A 19,804-nucleotide genomic window follows, 5' to 3' on the forward strand; every position below is an offset into this window, starting at 1 on the left:
TTATTCTGGGTCTGTACAACACCTATCACAGAAAAGCCCTTGTCCACAACATGATTCCTAATCGAGTGGCAGCACAATACATAACAAAATATTAGTATCCCAGCGTGATGAAAGCAGCTTTTCCGCAGAGACATTTCAGGGACAGTCTCTGCATGAGGCACTTCAGGCGCTTGAGCAATCTCAGACCTTGGAAGGAAGGCTGAAGGGGTGTGAAGAAATAGTGGGAACCCATACTCTATCACTCACTTCCTATCTTTAAAGATTTGTAAAAATACCTGTATATATTTCTACAGTGCATCCCTACAACCTTTGCAGCACATTTATCTCAATTACACATTTAACTACTGCTCTTCAAAATGGACTTTGTTTCATGCACATAGGGCTCTCCGATGCTTAGTCATTTGCCTGCAAAAAGACTTCTCTTAGGGGATAGTTCTGGTTAAATTAAGAAAAAAATTGTGATCCAACTGTGTGAGTGAAGCTAAAACTTTTCCCATGTATTACACAATGCATGGGATCTCTTTTTTTTTTTTTTTTACTAATATGACTCATTCATTAAGAGACATTCAAACTCATTGTGTGTTCCTTAATTTATCATAGACTGCCAGCTCGAGTAGCCTTTTCTGGTACAAGGAAGACTGGAAATAGGCACTTCATATTTTATCAGCGTTCCCAATCACCTCTCTCTCCCCTACCCACGGATTGAGTTGGCAAGGATTGCTTCTTTATGAAAGGAGCTGGGCTCCAAGACAAACTGCTCGTGCGGAAGATGGCAGCTGGAGCAGTCTAGACTGGGGACGGGCTCAGAAACACATCTGCCTCGGAGAGCGGGCGGCCTGCCAGGGCGACGCCTCTCCTCTGCCGGGGCTGCTGCCGCCAGGGTTGGGCCCGGGGCTCCCGGCCACGCACCGCGCCGCACCGCCGGGGACCGCAGGCTGCCGCGCACCTGCCGCGGACTCTTCCCACTTGGATACTCGGGGAGTTGTTTGAAACGTGCTCCCTTCCTCCCTCCCCTCTAGCATTACTCAGTGCTTCCACAGCCTCTTAGTGAACTCGTCCCACTCCTCGGCACCAGGTACGGTGTTCTTGCTCTAAAAATAACCCTCAGACTTGTCAAAAGAGTCAATACAGGGTTTTTTTTGTATGTAGGGGCCAAAAAGCTATGGAATAACACTCATATGGGAGGAGAAAGGTCCAACTTGGGGTACACTGTGGACAACCCAGCTAGACCCCAGCTGCGCTAGGGCAGGGGCTTTGCTGCAGCTTTACCACATCACACAGCACGCACACAGCAGCAGGCAGTGCGGATGGGCTCCAGCCCCCTCGGCCCCCTCAAACCTCCTCCTGGTAAGACAAGCAAGTGATACTCCATCCACTGGAGGATTCATACATGTATCACATCACAGCCTTACAAAGGTTCAAGGACATGCTGGCAACAAAATACTATTTTTCAATCTATAGTTTCCTTTTGTGGGTATACAATCTGCTTGCAGCCATGTGCTGGGGTGACGCCACTCTGCAACTGAGCAAAGGCTCACTTGGCCCTGTGCAGCGATGGGAGATCTCGAGCAAAGCTCAGCAGAGGTGCTGCGGGCAGGCGGGGGATGATTCAGAGGGATGTTTGCCAGCTGCTGAGTCAGTGCTACATTACTGACTTAGCATGATGTTTGGGTGGTTTGGGTGTTTTTTTTTTTCTATTTCCCCCCTCCAAAAGAAATGTAGAGCTGACATCTCAAATGCTTGTGGTTATTAATGGTTCCCAAGAAATTTTTCTTTTTTAAGAACATATTATCCTCCCTCCTCGAGCCGCCCCAGCAAACCCAACATTCCTGAAGAATTAATGCTCTGCCATTAGTTGCATGTGGGACGCAGCATCTCCATTTCCTGTTGCGCAGCACCGAGGGGGTCTTTTCAGGGCAGATTAATCCATGAAGGGCACTGCTTTTTATTGCCAGGTGAACAGATCCTCTTAGACCCTTGCTTGAAATCCTCTAACCATGAAGACACCTCCCTCAATTGTGGGGATGGGGCCCTTCTGCACAGCTAAGATGATACCACTGTTATTTTGGTAGCATTCACAAAGCCAGAATTGCACAGAGACCACAGTGCCTGAGTCATCACTGCCTTGCAACGCCGTTGTAATTCACATCCTGATTTTGGGATGCTCAGGATGAAAGACAGTCCTTTCTCTCCAAGTGGAAGCCGGACAGTCAGGGTGCTGTTGGCTGCCAGCCTGCCTCTGCCCATGAATCATTGCTAAGGTGGCCCCAATCCTTGCTGAAAAGGTAGAAGGCAGTTTCCCAGATGCAATTCTCTGCCCAGAGTGAGTCTTCTTGAAGAGACCTTGTATCGGGCTGCACAACTGGGAAAACTAAATTAATCATCTTCTCCTTCGCCCCATGTGCCAGACTCTGAATGACGTTCCCAGCCCATAACCTGTCCCATCCAGGGAAAGCAAAGCGCCGGGCCGCGGTATCACGCAGCAGAGCAGGAAGGGCTGGACTGACCTCATCAGAAACCTCTGCCCAACAATATGAGGACAGTGCCAGGTAATTACTCAAGCACAGAGCATTTATCAGCACTTGTTCTGAAACACGCTCGTCTGGCCATAGAAGTGCTACATTAATTTCTCAACATGTCATCCCCATTCCGGTCTTTTCTCCTCTTTCTTTTCCCATGTCAGAGACATCCAACGCAGCGTGGTACAGAGATCTCCGAGTGAGTCACAGGAGCTATCAAGCACTGCACAGCAGCCAGCTCCAGCCAAGCCATAACCTTTCTGTCCCAAAGTGCCGACTTTGTTTCCAGCAGTCAAAGAGGATAAGGCCAGACAGAGCCTCAAAATGTTCTCTTTTCCCTCAGTTCAGGACTCTAGTTGTTCTCAGAGGGGATGGAAAAATCCTGCCATCTCTTCCCTCAGCCCGAATCTGTTTCTTTGCTATGATTCACAAGCTGAGAGGGATTTTCCACTCCAGTTCAATAATAAGCTCTTTACTTTTGCAGGGGGAAGTGGGGGCTTGAAGCTTGGTCACCCTCCTGACACTTGCAGGGCCAGAAGGTGGAAAAGGTCAGGATTTTACTGGGCTCAGAGCACACCACCCTTATTTACCACTTACAGGTCTGTAGTGTTTTAAGAGAAGTTCACAATTTCTGAATTTCTCCTCTTGGAAATATGCCCCAAACGACTCTCCACAAAACACAGAAGATTGCCCAAAGATAAATTCTGTCTACACGGGGATTTTGCAAAATTTCTGCAAGTACAAAGACTACATCAGGGATGAGTGCCTGTAAAGTCAGGCAGGAGAGCAGGGCTGCCTGCGCTGCATCCCCCTGCCCGGGGCAGCACCTTCACCTCTCCCAGAGATGGGAAACTTCGAACAAAATACACCCAAATTCCAAGGAGAGCCATCACCACACTGCTTTGAAATGGGACGGGCAGGAAATGCAAACCTTGAGCGTAAGCACCCAGGGAGGGCTTAGGGAAACACAAGCCTTTCACTTTAGGTGTTACTTGCAACAATGAGCAACACATCTGCAGACACAAGTGCTGCTGATTGTGTTCCTTAAGCCAGTCTCAATATTTCCATTGTAAACCCTTCTTTCACTATTTTAAGAAGTCAGCTGTAAAAATCTGCTCTAGGCTGGAACTTGGCAACCAAAGTCTCCGTCTGGGAGAAACTTATTTTACATGTACAACCCCCCTCTCGTATGCACACTATAGCAAAAGGCTTGGGTTGGAACACCAAATCCTCCTAAAAGTTGGCCAGTTGAAAGATCCTGTTTGCATTCCTGTGTTTGAAAAAAAAAAAAAAAATTGCTAGCAGATAATTACTGTGGCCTGACTGCTTTTAGCATTACAAAATGTGTGTATACTTTTATGATGGCCAAGACATACACCCTGAGAGTGGTTATTGTGTGTGGAATGCAGTAGTTAAATTTATAAAGGAAACTCTTTGCACGTTTTAAGTGCGGGCTATGAGAAATAAAAAAAAACAACCAAACACCCAACAAAAAAACCCCACTTTAACTTATACCATAAAAATAGAGGACAGCTTGTTTGAAAAAAGAAAAAATCCTGACGCAATCGCTGTACTAGCATTTGTTGAAACGGGCACTTTTCTGGAAATGTGGACTTCAGGTACAAAACAAATTAATAACCAGTGTTAAAAACTAGTTAAGTCGTGGTATGTTTTTGAGACACCTGGGTTTTCTTTGGAAGGTGACTGGCAGTTCTGCCCTCTTGGCCCTGAGAAAAACGGGTGTGGAACAGAGCCCCAGCCTGGCCATCAAAATTTAAACCAGCAACTTACAGGAAGGAAGGTGGGATTTCTTTTATTTTCTTTTTTTTTCTTTTCTTTTCTTTTCTTAAATCTAACATTAAGCAGCAACTTTAATCACAACATTTAAGGGGCACTCACCATCACAGAGCACTCAAGTTTACACCGAGATACACGCTAAAATCGTGATCATCAGAAATGTAGTTGTGCTTGGCTGCTATTCAGAGCTGTCACACTCTGCTGAGGTTTACAGAAACCCCTGTAGGTTATGGTCTGCCAGCCGCTTAGCTGAGCTGTGACTGGCAATAGTTAGCGTTAAGAGCTTGAACTTACCTGAGGTCCTCTCTCTCCTTTCACTCCTGGATATCCCAGTAAAAATGGAAAAGGAGTGGGTCCAAGGGGGTCAAAGATTTGATAGCTGTCAGTGGCAGCTGGGGTTGTGAGGTTGAAGGCCTGTGCCCTGGCTCTGGAGGCGGGGCGGGCAGACCCCAGGGGCGGCTTGGTGTACACCAGAGGGACGTTACTGGGATCCACTTTCCTGGTGGGGGACGGCACATGCTTCTTTGGAACGGGCCCACTGTTTGGGTTCTGCAGCGTTTGCTTTAGGGTGACGAAGTGGATGTTGCTGGTTGTGTTATCAGTCATCCTCCTCGTTGGCTTTACAGTACTGGGTGCTTCAGAGGGCTCAGTGGTGGGTTTTTGGTGGATCTTATTTTTGGTCTCTTGCTGGGACTCCTTCCTGCTGGCCATGGCAGGGCTCTGGCTTGTTGGCGGGGCCTTTTTGGCAGTGGGAAGGGGGGTTTTCTCCATGCGTGTGCTGGGAGTGGGCCGAGACACCCTGAGGGTCGTCACCGTCCCCTGAGGGAGTGAACGGGTAGGTGGCTGCGTTTCAGTACTCGATGGAACAGGAGATGGGGCCACGGTGACCTTTGTGGCTTTGGTTGTCAGTCTTGGCAGTGATGGTGGGGATGATACCAATGCGGTGGTTGTTGCACCTGAACCCCGAGTTTTGAGGGGTGCAGTGACCCTGCCAGACTCCAAGGATGGGGCGGCAGTGGTCAGGTTTTTCAGACCCTGCAGCGAGGGCTCCATATGCTGTGGGGTACTCGGGGGGGCACTGGGATCCCTGGGCAGGAGGGGGATGAGGGGGGGCAGGTTCGGCCGGTAGGTATCTGCTTGCCTGCACTGTTTTTTCAGGTATTTACAGTAATGATGAGCTGCCTTGGCGGAAGGATAAATATCGAACTGGCAGATGGCTCCTTCAAACTGCACCGAGTGCTGGTTTATCTTCCCAAAGAGGAAAGATCCATGTGGATCCAATGCCTCGTCCTTTTTAAAATGCAAATCCGCATGTACTCTGCGCTTCCCACAAGAAGTAAATAAAGTGACTGTCTGGCCACGGATATTGATGGCCATATTGTGCCACTGGCCATCATGGACATTATAATCAAAATATACAGAGCGCTTGTGGCCCACATATACTATGATCTTCCCAGGCACAAACTGGACACCCAGCTGCAGTTTTTTCTTTTTGCTCTTGACAGCAAAGAGAAAGGCATTGTTGATGCGGTGGGAGCAGAGGCTCAGCACTAGGAGCAGGTCAGTGCTAGAGCCTGTGGGGAGGATGGTGCTGACTGGTGCTTCGACACGTGCTCGCTGAGTGAAGATGACCCCTGATTTGAAAGGAATGACTCCTTGAGGAACTGTACGTGATGAGGACCATCCGCCCGATGGCCTCTTCCCTGACAGGCCCAGTCTTTGAAGAACATCTATATCTGAAAGGGAAGCACAAAGATGATGTGAGGTATCGGGCAACCCAAGGGCTGGATGGGTATGAGGGGATCAAACCAGTCCACACAAAAAGGCAACAGAATGCAGGAAACCCCAACCATCCTCTCTCATATATACATTCAAATAATCAGAACGGAGAGCACATAGCTCTCGTGCACGTTGTGTGAGGAGCAAGTGCATGCTCATCTTTGCCACCAGCAATTACCAAAGTACATCAGCACCATGGTGTATCTGGCTACCTACCTTGTGCCACCAGGGGCCAGCTCCAGATGTTCTGGAGGGAGCTGACCTCACTACAGGGAAATTTCCCACGGAGCACCAATAGTCCACTTCTCTGGGATTTAATTCTGAGTACTGACCACACAGCCGGAAAGGAATTTGAACAACAGACAGCTGGGATTGCAAAATTTTATATCCCCAGAAGGCAAGTAACAGAACTTTCAAAGGGAGCAAAAGCCTTGTATCTGTGTCTCTCCAAATTAGTAAGAAGCAGCTTTTGATCTCTGAGACTCTGGAGAGTTTAGAGAAGCAAAGGTGCCTCCCAGCATGAAAAAACTGCACCTAGACTTCAGTGAACCACTTAAGGTTCTCAACAGCAGTACTTTTTTTCCCAGCAGATCATCTTACAGCCTTAAATTAATAGGTTGGAGGAACCAGAATTGGTTTGTGAAGAGCTGAGAAATTAGTTACGGCTGCCACTGAGCAGCAGAGGTGAGACTCGCCTCCAGCATTTGTCACCCGGGAGCTGGGTGCCTTGTTCAAAACAGGATGAGAGGGATGGATGTCCAGAGGCACCTATCTTTCTCCACCAACTCCAGGAGAACTCTGCAATGGACAGACAAGCAGAATCCTCTGGTTTGTGGCCCCGAGGTCTAACAGGAATCACACACAGCTTGGAGTCCAAGGCAGATCAGCAGGCAACAGCAACACAAACTGGAGCCAGCTGGCAGCCGGCTCAGCTGAACTACTTAACTGGGGAAGATGCTGAGGTCTACATGAGAAAAGTTGGAAAGGTAAACATGCAATGTGCCCAGACCTGAAAAAGGCACACATGCACCCAAACGCCTGTTCTCTTCCTCCAGCTTGAACATTTGGTCTAATAAAAAATGCTACCTACATGGTATAGACAGATAAAGGTAAGGCTATAATGATTTCCGTGACACTACCACTGTTGAAAATGAGCTAGGATGACTGTATTTCCTTCCCTCTTCCCTGCCCAAATGCAATCCCCATTACTCGATGACTCTCATATTTTAAGTGCTCTTTGGGGAAGCCAGCCTGAGCTGTGAAGTCCAAATGCTGATCTCGCAAGGTAAGAATTTAACAATCAGAAATGCAGCAGCGCCAATCATGGCTGCACGTCAGCTAACACCACGGGATTGCAGCTTTCCTAGATTAAAAGGAAAAGTAAATCAAAGGTTGTCCAAGATAAAAACAAGCTCCTTCTCTAAAAGGGTCTTGGAATTTGGCCTCTTTCACCTTTAACTATTAAATATTCAGCACAATATTCAATATTTGGAGAACTGGCACTTAGATCCTCAGTGTTGGCCAGAAAGGTTGTAGACTCAAGCCAGTCTGGGGCCTGTAATGTTGGGAAGGGAGGAGAATAACGAGAAAACCTCTGTTCTTTGACTTTAGCAAAAACCTTGGCCATTTTTGTATGTAAGAACAAGTCAATCAATATTGACTTTGTCTGAGCTCAGGTTTATTCCCACCTCCCTATTTTAAGGCAGCTTGGCTTATTTTCTAGCAGGGACTACCCTGGAGAAGATGTGTCAGATATTAAAGGGGATGAAAAATTTCCCACTCTATGCAGGGGGGATAATTTACTGCACAGCATGTGCAAGTGTTAATAATGGTGCTTCTCCTGTACTATGAAATCCTTGGCCCCTCACTATTTTCCTACCATATTGCCCAGTGGGGCTGTCCCTCAGCATAGCCAAAGTAGAACCTTCCCCCCTCTGCACTGAATGGAGGAATCACAGCAGTATCTTCATACTGGATAATCTCCAGAGCCCATGAAACAGTAAAGGCCAAAGCCTGGCTTTAGCAAAGTCAAGTGGGACACTTGCCACAGACTTCAAAGGCATCAGGATTTAGCTCTAAGGAAATAAATTTACCACTTAAACTAGGAGCTAGACTCCAGCTTCCAATTTCTACATGTATTTTTAGGTTCTGTCCCAGAGACAGACAGTGGTGTGTCTCTACTAGGCAGAGATGCTTTATGCTCCAGGAGCTATTCATCTGGTAGCTGCTCTGCAAAGACACAGGGATGTTTCCCTGCTCAGAGGATGCCACTGCTGTTTGCAACACCAATCCAACCGCCTCATTAGAAACCGCATCCAACAGCACTCAAGAAAAAGGAAAAAAACCACAACCCAACCACTCCTTTCTCTCAAAACGCACTAAGGTAGAGCCAAATTCTAGATGCCTACGCAAAGCCTGATTAAGAGACACCTCATGCAGGACATGTATGTGGATTTTCCAGCACCAGGTCCAGGCGCACAGCTCAGGACTCCTGTGCACCCAGCCCGTCTGCTCTCCATCCCATGCTGACTGCCCTGGGCTGGTGGGGCACGTCCCCTGAGATGATGGGATGTCATCAACCAACATAAAAGGCAAGGTAATTTTGGCTTCCTTAAGTAGCTCTGAGTTTAGTAAAGCATTTTTTCCTTTTCAGATTTTTTTTCCTCTGTAGATTTTTCCATCAAAACACATTATTTAAAAAACCATTCACTTAGAGCTGCCTGGTCCCAGGTGCCTAGAAGCTAGTTGCAACATTCCTGTAGCAACATTTAAGCAACTGGGGAAAACTTTCCTAACAGATTCTGTGCACGAAGCGAGATGCACAGAGATTTCTGAACAACCACACAATCAGCTCTGAAAGAGGGGATAAAACATTTTATTGCTCTCCTTCCCATCTCTTTCTTTCCTTCCCCCTTTCCCAATGCAAACAAGCTTTATAAGAAAAAGAATCCAAAAGGCAGGAGAGAAATTACTTGCAGCTTCCTAGATTCCAGCAGCTGAGATGCAATGCCCACAGCTAAAATTGGGTTGAATAAACACTCCATTTCCAAAAGTTACTGCCCAGACCCTTAGTCAGTGCACATCAGATGAACTCACTAACCTCATGATCTTTCGGATTTGTAACACTTGCGGAAAAATAATCCTCTGTGTTCCCTGATCTTTCAGCGTGCAGAAATACCCCAAGCCTTACAGCAATAACTACAGTGTTTTGAAAGCCCACGGCACTGGCTTAATTTCATCCTCACGCAGATCTATGAACAAGCTCTTATTGCTTTTGTAAATCTCATGTTTGAAAATCCTGGGTGATAATACAGTCTCAAGTCACCAGTATTTCCTTACAGCCTTTGCTTCCTTGGATTTTTTTTTTTTTTCTTTCTGGTACCAGAAGAACAGCCTGTCTCTGATTGTGGGGAAACCAAGCAAGATTTTAAAAATTCCGTTATCAGAGAGAACGTATCTCAGGGGGGAGTTATCTACCACACTAAGGTAATGCAGTAAGAGCGAAGTGAAAGAGTTTCCTTTAGATTGATGGTAACAATCAAAAGACATGGCACCATCCCATAATTATCACGGGAATAAAATGATGGATAGAGATGAATCTTAACAGCATATTAAAATCCACTTGAAAAAAAGAGATGCCAAGACACAGTATTTGTTCTGCCTCTTTATGAGCTGACATAAAACTTGCTCTGAAAACTGCTTGACTAAGTAATTCAGCCAGATGTTCACCTCTTTTGCATTGAAGCAGAATTTGGAAAATATTACATTTTTCAAAATTGCTGATGGCAGGGATGTATTTTCTTTTTTTTCCCCCTGTAAAAAGTGCTCCATGGGCTGGCTTACAGCTGAGCATTGACCAACTTTCTATTTTTCCTTCATGTTTTGGAGACTAAGAGGAGAGCCCTGGAGCCTGCTAGTCCACTTATTGTTGTCCACTGATTGCAGAGGAAGCTGTTCGGTTCCAGCATGTACCCGTGTAAAGCATCCGTGTGGAAGAGGTGTTGCTATTTTAAGAGGAGATGGCTCCTTTACAAACAGATGTTGCAGAGATGCTCAGCTTGCACTACCAGCTCTAAAAAATGAATTTGTTTTTATTTTTATTGACTGAGCTTTCTACCTCCTCCTGTGGGGTCACTGATTATTGTACCTTTTGTCCTGTCCCCAGCAGCACTGGGAGGGGATGCCTGCAGAAGAGGTGTAAAGGCAGGGTGAAGGTGTATGACCACTTCCCCCGCTGCACAAGGATGGAGCCAGACATAGTCATTCGACTATCAACCACACCTGTCAAACTTTTTCTTCCTTAAATTTGCTTTTACTTTTAGAACTCACATAATTTCTGTATGTACCACATCCCATGTGCCTGCAGAGGCATGACTGGTTGCATTCAAGTCAAGGAAAAACCCGTCTGCCAGAGACGCTTAATTCCTTAATGCCCCAGCCTCAAGGGGCACTTTCTAAGAGCAGTTAAGATCTAGCAAGTGCAGGTAGATGCCAGTGACATTTTAGACACGAAGTGCTTCATTCCCACCACTTCCACCAGACAGACAGGCACTTCTGAAAATCCTGTGGGGCACGTAATCACCTGTACAAAACTGGTTCTTTTGCCAGCTGTTAACTGCGTCATCTGTGTCGTTAGTACTGCGATCACCGGCAATAAATGCATTTAATTCTGTGCACTAGGCTCAGACATTATTAAATGATGGCCCTAAAACTGACACCAAAGCACTTGGCTTTTACTTTGGTTGAAAGAGGAGGTAAAAAAAGTGTAATTTACCTTCAGAATTTCCCTGCGTGAATCCCAGGAACCAGGTAAAACATAATACAGTCCAGAGAAAGCAGAATCCCCTAAAATTGGAAGAGAAGAAAAAGTAATGAGTTTCTAGAACATCAGTAACAAAACCCAGTCCCCCTTTAAGGGTCTTCTCATTGATCACAAATGTAGTGAAGTCAGTGGCAGCGTCCACATGTCTCTGGGAAGCGGAGAATGGGCGCTCAGCAGAACAGCTCTTGCTTCTGACTGAGCTCTCATTTTGCTACCTTAAAGTAATCTAAAGCCCACTGAAACTAGTGGAAGGTTTTCCCACTGGTATCAGGGGCTGTTGATCAAGTGTTTAACAAGGACCAGACCAGTGTTCTGAGATACAGGGTCATCCGTGCCAGGCCAGCAGTCCCTTCGCCACTGTGGCTCCTTGGCACTCACCCTGCCTAGGACAGAACACCAAAATGCAAGAGGACGGAGAAATAATTCAAAGTTTGAAGGTCAAAAGACATGCCAGGATTGCATGCCTGTGAAGACATGGGTAGAAAATTGCTGACATGCACTGACATGTCACCCGCATCTCAGCAAACAAATTCAGAGTCCTATTGCTTTACCATGTGCTTACAAATATCCTAAATATACAAAACCCTACATGGATCTATTCCTCTTTTTACACACAGATGCAAAGATGGAGGAAGGTTCTAACTACTCAGCATCCTATGCTATTGCCACTAATGACTTTCTCATTAGTTTGATATGGCAGGAAATTTTAGAAAGTGTGAGGTGTGCAGACTCCCAAGTGTAGTGCTCTCACAGACCCTTTCACGCCTGAGAGGGGGAACTGGACAAATCTTTCAGTTAGATAGACTTTAAGTCTTGAAGTGCCATTGAAAACAGCAGCAGAGAAGAAAACTTTAACCAGAAAGGTAGTTGAAGCCCCCCCTTTCCCCACCAACTTCCTTGATTTGCAGCCAAATAACGAACATAGGAAACTCCTTGGTTATGCTTAGTTAAAACTGTCAGTGGAAAGTTTGAATTCCCTCATCTTCTCGAGATGATATTTAACAGCTTGATCAGCAAGGGCTGCTGAAGGAACAGAGACGAAAATGTAAGTTACAGAAAGTCCTCAGCCAGAAGAAAGCAGTGCGGGCCATCCACAGGTTGTTCTTCATTTCAGCCAAGCCAGAGCGAACACTAGGATATGCAGAGCAATGCCAAAGTGCAGCTTGCTCCTCTCTTCAGAGCTGGCAAAGACAAATCATTTATCAAATGGGATTAGAGACCACTCTTCTCCTGCCATCAGACCTCAGCTTTAGCACAAGAAAGCATCCTCTGAGACAATGCATTGCCCTGGGCCAGATTCTCACCAGTACGGGAGACCCTTTCCCACAGCTAAAATGAAGCCACAGTGATTTACACACCAGTGGGGAAACCTGGCTTGAATGTAAAACTCCATGCAGGAATCTAGCCACTAACTAATATTTTAAGGCTTGAAGGGACAAAATACTGGAGCAGACCCACATCGGCTGGGAAACAAATGAGATGAACCACATCATTCTTTGCTGTTTCCATTACCCTGACACTGGGCTGCACATTTCAAGAGCTCTGGGGCTGCTTTAGTTTATGCATGAAGGAACAACAGCTTGGAATAGCCAAATCATGGTATTCTTCCGCCATGTCCTATAGCCAGCCATAGACTAACCCTCAGTGTGCTCAAGAGATCTCCAGATGGGGAGACTTGGTTGTCTTCTGCCCACTTCATCCCCTGGGACACAGGTGTCAGGCTGAAGACACTGCTGAGTCCCAGGAGAGGTTGTGTCCTGGTTCATTCAGGGGATGAGGAAGAGGAGAATAGGATGATTCTTCATGGCCACCTCTTAAGTCATAAAAAGACTTTCCTAAAGAGGCTAAAATCCACTTCATGGGAAAACCTTCATTCCTGTGCTTACCTCCAAAGGAACAGTGGAGTTTTAAGATGCAGACAAAATTTTGTGTGTGCACGGAGCAAAGACCTTGCTGGGTATCATCAGCTGGGCTTGACTGCCCAATGAGAGCATGGGAAGATGAGGGGAAGGGGGAGACCACTATGACCTGAGTGTCAAGGGCAGCAGGAGTCCCAGGCATCAAGAACACCTTTTCTCTGGAGAGGATCAGGTTTTTACAGCTATGTACAAACACCGGTGCGTACAACACACCAAACTGAAGTCCAGATCTTTTTTTGGGGCATACCTTCACAACCCATATTTGCTTCCAAAATCCCCGTTGACCAACACAGTGAGGGGAACAAGCCTTAGGGGAAAATCCAGCACGTAATTTCATTCCAGTGACACTGACGGGGCTATAAAGGAGATGAATGCGCAGAGTGGGATCCAGCTGGCCTCAGCTCCGCTCCTGGACCCCTCGCACAGCCAATACTGTAAGAGTTGAGAACGGGGCCAAGTGCCAAAACACTGAAGAAAAACACTTTGGCAAAATTTACCAACTTAATGGAAAAAGCAAAAGCAGCTTCCAAATGGCAGACCTGTGACTGATGGGGCTGTTAATTATTGCAGGATTTTATAGCGCAGGCTCTTTTTCCGTTACAATTCTGCAGCGACAGGATTGCATAAGCAGCTTGAGTAGCAATGGTAAATGAAGATTTTTCTCCTTATATAGAGCTATCAAACCCACCTTGCCTTTATCTCAGCTTCTTCCCGCAACCAGCAATTTCCACAGAGATTCTATCAGGAGGTACCCACTAAAGGCATTTATTTCTTTTATTGCATAGGGCCTATGCATACCAGAATGAGGGTCCCACTGCTATAGTCACTAGGTGAGGAAGTGCCCCTAAATATACATATGATGTAAGCGTATGCGAACCCTAGAAGTTTTCCAGTGCAGACAAACTCTCTTTACTGCAAACTGAAGCTACTGACTACAGCTTGATTTTGCTTCGCTACTTTTTGTGAAATCCTGTGATCAGTCTGTGGGAACTAACCAGTGCCAAAAGTGCAAGGCAGAAGACAACAGAGAGGGACAGAGAAGCACAAAGACTGGTAATAACACTTCTCAGCCCGAACGGTGATTTTAGCATCTTCCCAAGTGAGGACCACGCACACGCCGGTAGCAGCCAAGAGTAATCACCCTGAGGAGTTCCTACAAAAAGCAACCAGAAGGTCTAGGCACCACTTCTGCTGGGGCTTCAGGACAGGCAGGAGGTCCCTGCACGTGGTGGTATGCACCAGTCCGGAGACCCGAGGACTGCTAATTAGCATACAATTGCAAAATTGTAACCTGGGTTTTCAGCCTCCAGACTCACTTACCATCTTCTTACTGAGCACTGAAAGATCGGACTTCCAAGAGGGGCAAGTTGTAACTTGGAGGCTAAAGAAGAGTTATCACCTCTCCTTTGGTGATAAGGAGGCTTGTGCACAGCGTGTCTGGCTGCTATAGCCCCGGTAAAGTCATGTTCAGGGCAGGAACCTCAAGAGCAAAAGTAAAGGAAGAAATCCTGCTGAACATATCAGGTCCTACCTGACAACCACTGGAATAAAGCACTACACTGAACTAAGGACAATGGTAAAACAATAGCCTCTAGAGTAGACTTGGTGAGCAATTATCCTAAAAAAAGTGCAAGTTTGACAAAGCTGAAGCAATACATAAAATAGTTGTGATCAGCTAATTCTCCACTTCACAATTTCTGGAATTGGTTGGAACAATTTCAGCTTAAAAAAAAAGAAGTCCAAAATGATTTTGACATCTTGTTTGCTTAGATGATGGGTTGAAGCTGAAGAAAATGTTACAGGGTCCCAAAGCGGCATTTAATTTTTTATTTTGCTCTCTCCCTCATTTACAGTGGGGAAATATCTTTGAAGTAGCAAACATTCTTGCAGGGTGGAAAAATGATTCCCCCCATTCTCCTCCATTCAGGTGCATTTTCTTTCTGTCCAAAAGATCAGAAAGCCAGCTGGATGCTGAAAATTGCTTTTCAAGAAAGGCAAATCTACATTTCTAGCTGTAGATCAGACAGTGTATCTTAAAAGGAGAAAATAAGCTGCTTAAGATCCTTTGCACGTGACTGAAGGTGATATTTTATGACTCCGGGGCGGTTTTGGTAGGCAACAGGAAACAAAAATCACAAACTACATACTGAGGCTTTAAATTTCACCGTGGCATTGATTCCCCTCCCAGCTTTTTGGGGTAGAAATCTTGCTTCATACTAGTATCATCCTTTGCAGAGCAGACTTCTGCTTTCTTTTCAGGGCTTCTGGAAACTATGTACTTCTCACTCTCAGTTTCTGGAGAGAGCAATGGGAACATACAGTTATGTAGACATCTCTGTAACAACCCTGCATAGTCCTTTGCTGGATATTTTCTGCAGTATAAACCAGCTATCGATTTACACCTCCAGTCAAAGATTTTTGTCTGGTGTATGCAGGCACTGTTGCAAAACCCAGCATGCAAAAGGGAGAGTTTCTGAGATGACTGAAATGGTATCGATTTGTAACCCCATTCAGCATCTGCATTTTTAAGAAAAAGGAAAAAGCAGACAGGCAGCTATGGCCCAGACAGATACAATTCCATGGTCATTTAAAAGTACTTAGAATTCGAAGAATGATCTAGAAACTCTCAGTATTAAGTGGGGAAGAATGAAATTCAGCACCCCTCTCTAAGATTTTAATGTTCAAAACAGCTCTCCAAAAATATCATCCTGCAGCAAGTACACAAAAACCATCCAGAATCCAACCCACTGCCCCTAGGCACATGTTTATCAAAACAGACTTTCAGATGGCAACTAGAAATTCATTGCACGTGCAGCCATAAGGGGAGAGGATGAGGTGGGACGTCAGCGCGGCTGCCTGAGCGTGAGCAGCACTGAGTACAACGCAGAGGGCTTTTCAAAGACTGTCCCACCAGTATCACTGGAGACTCCAGTAGCCAAAACAGGGAAAACTCCCTAGGATGGGAAGCTCTCTAGGCCTGACTCCAACCCATCCGTGGGGTGATCCTGAACAGGAATGTCTGAACTCCTCCACCCTGCCACAGAATTTGGAGCGTGCATGCAAGCCCAGAAATTCCCAGAGTTTCTCTGGCAGTTTCTGCCAAATATAATCTTAATTCAGGATGAAAATGCCCTTAGTGCTGTGCCTGTAGAGGTCTATCTCAGGTCTTTAGCAACTGCAGCCCAGAAAAAGCTGCTGCTTCTTTCGGAGGAGGCCCCTGGTAGCAAAAGAGTGACCCACGGGGCCTGATGAGAGGGAGGAATGGGGTTCACAAAGGGGAGGGACCTGCGCTCCTGGTAGTGGTATTGCAGTAGGTCTCAAGTACTGCAAAGAAGTTTTGCTCTCCTAAACGCCTGCACATCAGCCAGGCACAAGCAGGGTCTGGATGCTTAAGTGCCTGGTATTTGCTCCCCCGACACCTATAGCTCCTCTCAGGATTTCTCCAGGAGGGAAATGCAGATCTGCAGTACACAGAACATGGAGATGAAGTGTCCATGTGGCCAACCCTCCCTCCTGCAGACACCTCACACCGTGTTCTTTCAAGGGTTTATGGTGATACCTACAGACAAAGGGGCTGATGGCTTTCAAACTGCTGGTCCTTGTCGTCCTAACTGGGAGTCAGAGCTTGTGTATTCATTGCACAAAGCTGGCCCAGAGCTAACAGCTCCTCTGCTGACCACCTTCTTCCTCACCTGCTAGGTGCAAGGCTGACGTGGCTGTGATGACTCAAATACCCTCCCAGATACCTCCCAGCAACTTTCTACAATAGGGGATCTTTCCTGACAACCCATTACCTGGTCTCTTTGCTCACACCCTCTGTCTGGATTATTGACTTTGCTGATGTGTGAAGTGACAATACTCGCTACTGGCCCTTGCCTTCATGTTCTCATTCAGTAACTGGAGCCCTCAGCAAACAGAAGCGCTAAGCGTGGTCTGTCATCTAACTCCTTTTTTGTCCTTCCAACAAATGCCTTTGCATTCCTTCATTTTGTCAATGGGGTTTGGCAGACCCGTATAGAATTCCCCATTGTTTCCATTTGCACTTCAGTAAGCGTCCATCATTTCTACTTATGCCCCAAACAAATTGGTAAAGAAAGAGAGGGGAAAAAACCCCACATGCTCTGTGTCTGATTCTGGTCCGAGACTTCCTACAACTCCCCTCACCACAAGTCTCAGTCAACGAGGTAACCTGCATAAACACTGCTTTCAAGCACTGCAGATTTTATCAGCTCAACCCATAGCAGAAAGGGAATGAAACTGGAGCTTTATTAAAAGGATCTGCTCAGAGAGGCACATCGAAGCAGCAGGAGAGGGGGGACCTGGATACAGCTTGTAGCCCCAGCTGTGACACTGCCCTTCCCTCCCAGGACACAGCTCCAGCAGGCTGTGTAATTGCCTCCTCTCTACCCCAAGGCACCCAGCACACACATCATTTGCCTGCCTGTTGCTCCCATTGCTGAATTTGTCCAGAAGTGCCATAATTTGTCCCCAGATCACTGGCTCAGCTTGCATGCAATGGTCTTTCCTCTTAAAACACCAGCTGTGCCTTCCTCCAGCCCTTTCAGGCCTTCCCAGGACCTGACCCACCTCGTGGAGCCAGGTGGGTGCTGTATCACCCTGTGTGTGGGTTTCTCATCCAGCACATGAGCCCCAGAGCAGCATTACTCCAACAATGCAGGGCTGTGACAGCAGCAGGCACCCATCAGACCTCCAGGAGCATCCAGCAAACCTCCTCCCCGGCCTGCACGTGGCACTGGGGCTGGAAGGGGCCAAGGTGACACAACGGCAGCTGAACAGCACAAGTGCTACAGTCTGGACACGTGCTCAATGCACAGCTGAATGCAAAGCCTTCCTCTGTGGTTTAGTGAGCCTGTGCTCAACGGAAACGATCAAGAGGGGCATTTTAAGCTTGCAGAGCCTGTAAAACTTTGTGTTCTAGTTTTACAAGCTTTGGCTGCTCGAGCCAGGACAAGGCTTCAGCACACTCTGAAACTGCTTCTTCCCTGGTGAGCCAGCCCTCCCACTCCCATCCATGGGTCTCTTGCACATCTGGCAGCTCCTCAGCCACCAGCCCCGCTCTGGGGGATGCTGCAAGAGTGCTGGGACAAGCGGGACCCGCAGTGTCACGTGGGAATGCACCAGAAAGTTCCCATTACACGCTGCCTTCAGGCAGCACAACCCTCACCCACGCCGAGGAGGACTCGGTGGCACAAGGGTGGCCTGGCGAGCCCAGGCACAACCCAGCTCTGGGCTCAGAGGAACCTCTCCAAGACTAACGGCCTCAAGAGGGATGTCCAGCTGTGGGGATGGTAGGATGCACAGCACTGAACTCTGCCAAGCAAATCAAAACCCAGCACCAAAAAGCCCATCGGGAGATAATGTGAAGGGTAGCAAGCGACCTCTGCTGAGGAGGGAACGGATCAGCAGCACGCTGGCGAGGTATTTAAGCCAGAGGAGATCCTGGGAACAAAAGGCACAGATATTCAGTCACCAGAAAAGACCAGATTTCCCATGGCACGGCGACACTCACAGCCCGTGTAGCCACGCACAACGCTAGCCTGGGACACTGAGCGGCAAAACCAGATACAGACCCCCGGTGAGCTGGCAGCTGTGCTGCCTTCTCCTGGGTCCCTGCTTCCCAGCTCTGTCCCCAGCAGGGTCCAGTTTGCCCTGGGACTCGAGCAGGATCTCCCTGTCCTCATCCGTAGCGTGATCACAGCCAACTTCTCCATCACGCTCACAAGCTGGTGCTCTGTGCAGCGACTGCGCCTGGTGCCAAGTATCTCCCCAGCATCGGGGCCCTTCCCCTCGCTGCGACGCTGCTCTTGGTCTTTCAAAGGAATCTTTATCTCTCTGTTCCCCTTTCGATTCTCTCTTTTTGAGAGACAGCCACCCTCGCACGGTCTCAGGCGGGCAGTTCACTCCAGATCATGCCCAACATTAAAAGGTGCAACTGGGAGATGCCGCAGTTACCAGCATCTCCAGACACGCCACAGCCACGTCTGCGAAAAAAAAAAAAAAAAAAAAAAAAAAAAAAAAAACCCCAAACCCTCCTCGTGAATATATAAACACATGAAAAACTTTGCCAGGAGAGCTGTTTGCAGCCCCTGGGAGCCGTTCGGATCTCTCCACATAACCTCACACACAGACACATGCAGGCAGAGCTGCGCTCAGCCTACAAAGGAAACTGCACATTCATCCCCGTCCAGACTCCGGCGCTGCGCTAAAGGGGCGGCTGCCAGGAGCGGGGTGACCCTCGGGATGGAGGGGAGGTGCCCCCAGATCCCCTTGCCCCGTTTCCAGCCTCTCACCCCGTCCCACAGCCCAGCCCAGCCTGGCAGCAGCAGAAGGATCCTGTACACAACTTTTTCAAACTGCCAGGCAGAAGAATCCCAGTCTTTCCAAGGGAGTGTCGGTAAATCATCATTACATCCGACAACGCAACCAGAGGGATTAACCCTTTGCTCGTCCCCGGGAAAATAATAACAACAACAACAACAACAACTTTAACAATGAAAATAGTAAAAGCTGGTCCCAGCTGTGTGAGAGAGAGGGTGGGGGCTGGGTGTGTGCTGTCATGTTTTAGATGTACACGTACATAGAAAGGAGTGTTTGTGCGCGTGTGTGTCCATGGAACACATGAAGAACATGCCACCAGGCACCCGCCTGCCTCTCTGACCCTGCCCCAGCCCTCCACACGGCTCTCCCGCTCTCCGGAGGACCGCGGCGGCGATCTCCAGGTACTCGTGTCCCCCACGTCCCCGCGGGACAGCCTCAGGGAGCAGCATCTCCCCCGGCTCCCAGGAGGGGCTGGGGAACCTGCCCCCCCCGGCCGTGCCGGGCAAGGGTGGAAGGGTGCGAGGGGGAGCGGAGAGGTGGGATGGTCCGTGCCTGCATCTCGCGTGGGGGCAACATCGGCGCCCACCCCCCGGACCACGAGCTCCTTTCCCCGGTGCGTGGGAATATAG

The 19,804-nt window shown here is 47.7% G+C and overlaps 1 protein-coding gene across 3 annotated transcripts in view; it reads right to left on the bottom strand.

Moving 5' to 3' along the window:
* Positions 1–19,804, bottom strand: part of LOC113486516 (collagen alpha-1(XXVII) chain-like) — a 162,012-nt gene that overhangs the window by 140,477 nt on the left and 1,731 nt on the right. For all 3 annotated transcript variants that reach the window (XM_026860526.1, XM_026860525.1, XM_026860524.1), the window contains 2 exons: positions 10,870–10,940; positions 4,611–6,052 (listed from right to left, as the gene is read on the bottom strand). In XM_026860526.1, the coding sequence (XP_026716327.1) occupies positions 4,611–6,052; positions 10,870–10,940 (1,513 nt within the window). The remainder of the gene's footprint in view (positions 1–4,610; positions 6,053–10,869; positions 10,941–19,804) is intronic.

Source organism: Athene cunicularia, assembly GCF_003259725.1.
Source record: "Athene cunicularia isolate RWA chromosome 17 unlocalized genomic scaffold, athCun1 chr17_part1, whole genome shotgun sequence".
Classification (NCBI taxonomy): domain Eukaryota; kingdom Metazoa; phylum Chordata; class Aves; order Strigiformes; family Strigidae; genus Athene; species Athene cunicularia.